The sequence below is a fragment of the Melanostigma gelatinosum genome (assembly GCF_949748355.1).
Source record: "Melanostigma gelatinosum genome assembly, chromosome: 15".
NCBI lineage: Eukaryota > Metazoa > Chordata > Actinopteri > Perciformes > Zoarcidae > Melanostigma > Melanostigma gelatinosum.
The window spans coordinates 6,730,085-6,739,059 of NC_136648.1; the positions used below are offsets into that span (position 1 = coordinate 6,730,085).

General features: G+C 41.2%; 1 protein-coding gene across 1 annotated transcript; it reads right to left on the reverse strand.

Annotated features, from left to right (window-relative positions):
- Positions 1-864: 864 nt before the first annotated feature.
- Positions 865-8,676, reverse strand: kiss1ra (KISS1 receptor a; the record flags this gene model as incomplete). Its single annotated transcript, XM_079285579.1, has 5 exons — positions 865-1,245; positions 1,639-1,877; positions 2,030-2,165; positions 6,536-6,660; positions 8,424-8,676. 5 exons carry the CDS (start codon positions 8,674-8,676, stop codon positions 865-867), a joined length of 1,134 nt encoding a protein of 377 aa, XP_079141705.1.
- Positions 8,677-8,975: the final 299 nt, after the last annotated feature.

The window sequence follows — 8,975 nt, forward strand, 5'->3', positions numbered from 1 at the left end:
GAAATTGGGGGAATTGGCTCTGTCTAAAGTAAAATAAATACGCCTATTAACACCTTTGTATATTCTGTTTCTTGATGAAAAACAGCCTGGTTAAACAAATTCAATATGTGTTACTTAATGATCTTTACAGGAGCTTGTTTGATCTTTGTATAAGCCAGGTTAGCTGTTTCCCCGTGTTTCCAGTCTTCCTGGCTCTCGCAATCTTCACAATCTTCTCGTTTAACTCTCCGCAAGAAAGGGAAAAGGTTTATTTCGCACAATGTCAAACTATTCCTTTAAGAAATAGTATAGTGTTAGCTGCTTCCCAGAATGGCAGATACAGAAAGAGTCTCTTGGATTTCTCTCTTCTTCTCCAGAGAAAGGAGCAAATTGAAGAAACAAAACATGTCCATGGGCATCTGTTCTTGTGTATTAATTGTCCACTGTCATTTCCAAAATACCATATTCTCATGTGTCTCAGAATACAAAATATCCTCAGCTGTCCAAATAATGAATGGTGTAAGCTGCAGACCTTGTCAGCCAGGATCCTACAGGGATTACAGCATTAGGACTCATGCCGGCAGCTTTCAGGCAAAGGTTTACTCTCTCGTCATCAGATGTGTACGGCTGTCCTCTGTTATTTGGCTGTGGTGTTTGGCAGCACGATGGCTGATGCAATGTGCCAACACTGCCTGGCCTTGGCTGTCAAACAGGTGATATATTGTGCCAAACACTGTTCGTGTCCCTCTGTCTTATGAATCTCTGTTTCCCCAAATAAAATCTTTAATTAGTTGTATTTATTAACAGGTCTGTCCTTTTGCAATCAGCCAGTTGCTCTGTGAGGACATTCACACAATAATCTCATTGTTGCTGTTTTTTAATTGTTCAATTTGTTGCATTGTTATTGTTGCCTTCTTCAGCAGCAACGAACTTGATCTCAGCGTTGGCAGTCCTGGAAGCCATGCTGCTATCTCTGACCTTGTGCTTGAACAGAAACGGGAAGGTCTTCCTGAAGGACTTTTGGAAGGTGGCTCCCATGAATCCGTAAACTATGGGGTTGACCGATGAGTTGGCGTAGGACATGCAGTTGGCCCACGTCTTTATCTTGTATGTGGTGTAGTTGGGCTGGTAGTTAGGATGGAAAGATTGGAAGAGGACGAAGATCTGGATGGGACCCCAGCAAATGGCGAAGAGGAGGACGATTACTACCACCATCTTGGAGACTTTGCTCCTGATACTGATAGTTCTCTCAGACAGGAGATTGACCTGAGGAGGAGATGAGAGGAGAAGAATTGAATTTTCACCTTGTGTTACATAAAGTTCACCGCTAGACTGTTTTGTGCAATCTGATGTTTATTAAAAACTAAAACAATGAAGCTAAAGGGAGCAGCAGAGTTGGTTAGTTCTCTCTGGGTTTGTTATTATGAGTGACATTTGATTCATTAAAGCTGCTTTAAAAGACATTTTCAAAGACAGCAAATATCAAAGCAAGACAAAAAACACGATGAAGGGAAAGGTAGTGTCACCAGAGAAGAAAAGACAGGACCTTTTCTAACTTTTAATTAGCTGATAATTAGAAGCAAGAGCTTACAGTCACATCTTTAAGCTAAGTGAAGGAATATTAAGCGGAAAACCAAACCAAACAAACCTTCTTCCTACCTGATAGTTGTTGTCGACAGGCTCCACAGTGGGCTGGCCCACCCTCTTCACCATCAGAGTGTAGCAGAAGGAGATCGTGAGGACGGGCAGCAGGTAGGCAGCAATGAACTGATAGAGGATGAAAGCCCTCTCGTGTGTCTTTGAGGGGAATCTCTCCATGCAGTACTGCCTCGGGCCGTACCAGTAACCCTCCTCTATACGCTGGTACATTAAAATCGGGGTAGACAGAATGAAGGAGCCTGGAAAGCACAAGGATTGTGTTCGTTCATCATGCAAGCGAATTCCCTTACAAACTTTATATTCAAGTGGTGAATTCATTAAAAAAAGTAAGATTTTATGTACTCAGAGGAAACGGTGGGAGAGTAACTTTCATGAAATGAGCACGACGTACCAATCCAAATGCAGACGCTGACAATCATGGCTACTTTTGGGGTGCGGTGACAGAGAGATTTCAGAGGGTAGACGGTGACGTAACAGCGGTCCCCGCTCATAGCTGTCAGAGTGATGCAGGTGGCTTGGACTGTCACCTGGCAAAGACAGTGAAACACACTTGATTTACACATATTCTGTTCTGCGAACCCCAACTTCCATCCCCTGTAGCCAATAAATTTAACTTTTATCCAATTCATTTGAAACAGCAAATATATTTGGAGAGAATAGGAACACTCTATATCGACACAATGAGGAAACTTTAATGTACGTGCAAAACATCCGCTGACAACATATTTTTCCAATATCCACCAGCAGCAACAAAGCATGTCCAAACTATTTTATGTTTAGGCCCTCACATGGCTTATTAAGGTAAAGATTGTCAATCATTTCCTAACATTTTGTTGCCTGAACCATCATATAGAACTATTCTTCCGCAGCCATAGTTGGCCTCAGTCCTGCTTTTCCCTTAAACTGCCTCTCTGTCCTTCCCTTTAGCCACATTCTCACTTCCCCAGCATGCATTGCCATTTCACGTATATCCACCAGATGCCCTCGGACTGTCCCACCTCTCCCAGTCACCTGCCGCCTCTCATTCACCTTCTCACCTGTTTTCACTTTCCCTCATTGGCCCTTCAGTATATAACCAGCCTATTTCTTGCTGCTTGTCTTTTGTCTTTTCAGCCACCTGAACCTGAAACTGAACCTGACTTGTACCTGACTGTTTCCTAATAATTGCTTTCATCCTCCTTCCTGCCTGGTGTACATCTGTCTGCATTTGAGTGCCGTATATATTTGGTATTACAAGTCCAACAGTTGTAACAAGATGAACCACTTATTCTAAAGTGGCCACACTCTCCTTCAAATGTCAGTTTGAATATGTTGTACAGCCATTAAAGTTATTTCTGTCTGACACAAATCACAATTTATATTTAAAATAATTGCGGTACTTCCTGTGGACAGCTTATCCACAGGAGACTTTGCCAAACAGTGTTTCAAAAGAAAAAGAAGCTCATGTAGCAAATAGTAAGACAGATGTTAAATGTCAGTGATTATTTCCAGAGATACAAATAATATGCTTTTGCAAGATACGTTCCACAATTTGTGCACTAACTAGAGACAAAGCAGTTTTCTCACAGAGCCTATATCACAAACTTCTAATTAGTTTGGGTGGCGTAGTTGCAACAGAAGTTGGCTGCCACCTTTCTAATGGTGTCTTGTGCATCCAGCCTTGTATTCAATCACCCTTCAATTAAGAAGCAAAAAGAGTTTTTGCTAATGAGCTCTTTTCAACTGAAGAGCGAGCAAGGAAAAGCATAGCCTACAGAGGGAGAGGAAGCAGAGCGGAAGCTGCATTTGCAATCAGTATTTCTAATTAGCATATGAACAAATCATTCAATTAAATTTTGAATGGTGCTCAATAGTGCTTGATTCAATTAAAGGCACACATCAGAATGTTCATTTCGGCTTTAATGTGGAATTCCTGTTGCAACAGAAATCTTTAGGTTCTTGCGAAATGTGACTCAGACAGAAACCGCAGTCTCTAAAATGTCACGTAACATCACCTGCTGCTTCAAAATCTTTTTCGTATGTTCTAGAAATCCCCCATGACTTCAGTCTCTGTTGATGCTTTCCTTTCATACACATCTGTACATTGATTCAGTAGAGCAGGATGAAACTGAAAACAAGACCTTTCATCCCCTTCACAAAAATCTTTACTTCAAATACACGGCTCTCTGAGGGTCTGTGTTATGTGTAGGCAAGCTTGTCCATATTGCTTTGAAATGTGTGCAGCAGCAGCAGTGACACATGAGGGGGTCAGAAGCTCTTTTCCAAATAGTCCTCTTATGTCGAGGTATCTGCCGCTACCTCTCTCCTGCTCTTAAGTGCGACTGTGATGCCGGCACCCATTACCCTCCATGTTTGGAGCAACACATCAGTGTTTCAAGGGATATGATGAGAGAGTCAGAAAAGGGGACATGATGAGTTCAATGTTGAGGCCACCGAGAAAGCGGGTAGCGCAATCCCTCAATTTTAAAGATGCCCGGTGCGGTAAGAACACACTGCCCTGTTATCTTCAATGCATCATGTCAATTCAAAGGTATGGGAGATATATGTGCACGATATTTACATTTACTGCTTTGAAGTAACATGACATAGTCTAGTAGGGCCTCTGCATTTTTCTTTTGATCTTGAAAATGCAGTTCGACATATGCAGCTTTGAAGAAAAGTCAGATTTTATGCCATCACTTTAAATATTCATTAAAATAAAAACGATCTAATCTATACTGATGTAAAATACTGGTTGGAGAGGACCCGTTTGAATCACGGCCCATTATGGTTACTTCTGTAACCTCAAACTGTAGAATCTCAAAGAGAAGCTATATTTACTCGAGGTCTTCTCTCAGAATAGAGATGAAGGTGTAAGTGGTGTGAAAGTAGTAGAACTATCCTTCGGATCCGTTTGTTGAAGATGGAAAGTCCTTCAATGTGAACCAGAAATGAGAATGAAAGGAGAGATGTGGCTCCTCACTTTCAAAGGGGATACAGGAACAAATGCAAGTAGCAGTATCTTCTGTAAAGTCCATATATGAGAAAACAACAATTGTACTTATTTCTCTCTTTCTGTTATGGAGAGAAAACATGTTATCAAGCTTCACTGCAGTACAACACAAGTTGCTTCACTCATCCGTTAAATCAGACAGTGGGGAGATGTATTTCTTGTGAACTAACTGGTTCATTGTGTCGTGTGGCTGAAACAGTAACGCCTGCTTCAATAAATGTTGAATTTGAGATTGGTTAAAATGTCTTGCACCAAAATAAGGACGAGGAAAGAACAGACAGCGACACGCAGTGTCAAATCTAACAACATCCACAGAGCTTCACAAGATAACGCTGTAGTTGAATGCCTAAAAGTGTAAAGCCCCATTAGTTCCCCCAAGAGCCTGCAAAACATATTACACCCAACAAGAACATGAAAAACAGTTACTTTTGAAATGGATCTAAAGTCCGTTTGGAGGACGGTGCTCGAGGACAGAACAAAAAACAAGTTTTGTCCCACTGGTTGCATGAATATTACAAAATATGTGTCTGGAGAGGTGATTTTTGCAACCAAGGTTTGAAAGCTGAACATTGTTTTGCAGAACACATACAGTTGGACATGATGGATGGATGGTTTTCACTGTGACTCTTTCTCTTGGAATTGAAAAAAAGTCCATCGTTTCAGTGTATATTATTTATCAATTTAAAAATTCATGAATGCTAATTAGTTGTGGCAAGACTACAGGCAGCTCTATTCTGTAGCCTGCTGGTTTCCCTGTGATATATTAACTCTCGACAAAATCGTGATAAAAGATGTGACAAAACCAAAAGTCAACACTGACTTATTTTTAGGTTATGTGAGTATTTTACATAATGTACTTAGCTACTGTCACGTACCTAACGTAAGCTACGTGACCGAAGTAGTTTTGTTGCCTAAACCTAAGTGACGCCAAGGGGGTCCTGACCAAGAGTCCGTGTGTGATGAGTTGGGAACCTCCTGTTCTGAAGCGTGAAGTCAATGCAGAAGTGCATTCTTTCTAATGGCCAGCAGGGGGCGACTCCTCTGGTTGCAAAAAGATGATTCATTGTATGGTCTATGAGAAAATGACCCTACTTCTCACTTGATTTATTACTTCAGTAAACATTGTAAATATGAGTTTATTGTCTCAATCAGTTGTTTCAAGCCTTCTTCAATACAACATGTCATTTTGTAACTCTTTGTCACATTTAGATTAAAATAGACCATAAAGCAAGGTATGCTTTAGGGCGGGACAAACCAACAGTTGAAGTCTCAACGAATACATCCACGTCTTATATACAGTCTGTGGCTCTGCCTCATGGCTCAACATCTTTGCTTAAAGCATCCTAAGGTTGGTGTGAGTCGACTCTTGGGTCAGATGGTGGCATACATCTAAATATTTCGTGAAAATGTGTGCTACTACAACTTGTAGAAACATGTTGGTCTCTCTAAATGGCTGCTGCTGTTTTATGCTTCCCCTCCTGTGCTTTTTTTTCCTGCTGGAGTTTGGTAGTTGCTTTGACATCCGACTGTCATCATCTGTCAACTGTGTGAATGAAAGTCTTTTGAAAAAACGTCAATGAATGCAACATCTCGGATAGAAGATTTCTAAACCTTAACTGACATTTTAATCACCACCTTGAGTGGATTTAAAAGACTGACATGCAGCTGAGTCATGAAGTCCGTGCACATTTTGTTGCTCATGGTGAAGGTGTCTGGTTGTACCTAAAATTGTCCGAAATTTCATTGCTGTAAGTAGATTTATTTAATCATAACATTATAATTTTAATATTATCAGGTTTTGATCAATTTAAGAACAAAATAATACGTCTTTGTTATGTTTAAGGCAGGAAAATTGAAATTATGATTGTGATGTGATGAAAAAAAACATATTAGTCATGCTTTTACCTGCTGTAGAAAGGCGACAAATTTGCACATGAAGTTGCCAAAGATCCATCCAGGGAGAGGATAGAGGGTGGCCGTGAAGGGGACGCAGCACACCAAGAAAATGATGTCAGTGGCAGCCAGGTTTGCTGCACAAAGAGAAAACAACGTACATGTCTGGTGTGCAGTGTTTAACAGACAGACAATTGTATCTGTGGGTATACGTTTAACTACCTGACAAAGAGGGACACATTTGCAACATTTGCTCATGCAATCCTGTGCAATTCCCATGCAGTAAATAATACCGAAGGTTATTGTGTTTTAGTTTTGATAATTGAACTGTAGTTTCTGTCTCCACCACGGTCGTCTCTGGTTATGTTTGGTGACTCTAAAAAAGCTTTATGGTACGTAAGGTGAATCGGTTGCATTTGATGTCAAGTACTAAGAGCGTACTTCAAATGCAGCGCGTGTTTACTTGATGAGGTGCTGTAGAGAAACTCTTGATGGACTGACAACAGGTCCTACAGTACACATAAACACCGATGTGCAAAAACATGCAAACTGCTGATTTAAATCCACATTGCCTACATAGTATATTCATGAACACACACAAAAACACAAATGTATGTGTAGATAGAGCACCAAGCAGAGGTTGCAGTCTGATCTTGCTTTTCCTTTTTTCTAGATTTAGTGTGTAGTGTATTTTTCATCCTGACAAATACGCCACACATTGTTTCCTATTTGTTTTACTCGCTGATCTAATCCCGTTATAGTAGCTGGCCCATTATGTTGAACGGGTGGGCAGATGGTGCAGGCGCTAATCTAATGCTGCTGAATATTAAACTGATTCAATGCTCTGGCCACGGCACATTTTCCAAGATTAAATTCACGACACATACACGGTGCAATATGCAAACAGAGACAGACATGGTAAACGGTGAATCACAGATTCGCACAAAACAGACAAGCTATGTATCTGTGTGACATGCCTTTTTATTATTTTAGGTGTTTTAATATTTTACTTCTTATCTCCTGCTGACTTAACCTCAATTCTTCCCAAGTGACAGGTGACTACAAAGCTCTATCAGACGTGCTGTAACTGACTTTAACAACAGAAATCAATCACCCAGGATTCAAGTCCAAAAACCACAGGAGACGTGAGGCCAGCGCATGATCGATGCACTCCTTTGATTTCTCTTGTTTTACTTGATACACCTGAGATTAATGACAACTTCTATCCACCAACCTGTTTTTATGTGCATTTTTAATTTGTGTAATAAGAAAATCTGAATAGAAAAGCTGGGAATTTGAAGAAATTATCTAAACAGCACAAACATTTGTAGTTGCTTGTTTGATGGAAGTTCATGTGTCAATAAATGCAAAGCTCAATGGAAACAGAAGTATGAATAATGAAGTGCATTATCCGCAGAGCTGCCGAGCTCTGTAAATAAGCGCAAACAAGCGAAACAGGAAACACATTTTAAGCCCTGAGCTCTTCAGCCATAGAAAATATTTACCTGCACAAGTCAATTTTTCCAAATTGAATGCAGCAAGATCTCCAAAACACTCTCGGCAGATAAATATTCCACGTGTTTAGATTTTCAAATTCAGGACGCATCTGGGTACCTGTCTCTCACCCTCGAGGTGAAAGTGAAGCCTTTTTTTATGAAACATGTAATTGACATTTTTACACACAGCTGTTTAGTAATTGGACAAAGTGTACATTGAAATGCAGCTCCCTCGGGTGCCCCTGAAGTTCTTTTGAATCCTCTGTTTGCATGCAATGAAGCGTTTCTAGACAGATGAAAGAGACCTGCATGAAATATCGACAGGATCTATTTGAGGTTGATGCACTGGGAGTTCATGACAAAGTAAGCATGCTGTGTTTGAATGTTCTTTTTCTCTTCCTCACCTATGTAGAAGTTGGTTGCCGTCCTCATCTGCCTGTGTTTGGAAATGACATATATAACCAGAGAGTTGCCCACCAGTCCAACCAGCATGATGAGGGAGAAGAAGAGGGGGACCAGCCAGGCATCTGTGAGGAAGGGGTGCTGATCATCTTCCGCCTCCTCATCTTCCCCGTGTCTTCGCAGAGAGACGTTTGCCTTGGAGCCGTTGATCCACACCTGCTCGGTGGTGTTCCAGAGCTCCTCAGAGGAATACATTGTGACAGGACGGGAAGGATAATTGTGAGGGAGGTGAAAGAAAAAGCGCGGAGGAGAGCGGGTCGAGGAGAGGCGGCGATTAGGAGAGAGAATGAGTGTGTGGTCAGCCACTGAGTCCCGGGAGCCCTCAGGCTCAGGAAAGGAGGGAAAACCGGATAGTCGAAAATGGTGAGAGAGGAAAGGTAAATAAGGGGGAAAAGATCAGGCAAGGGAGTTGTGCAAGGTACGAAGAGCTGATGATGGAGAATATGTGAGTGTGTCTGAGGAAAAACTGAATTTTGGGAGAAAAGAAATGGCGG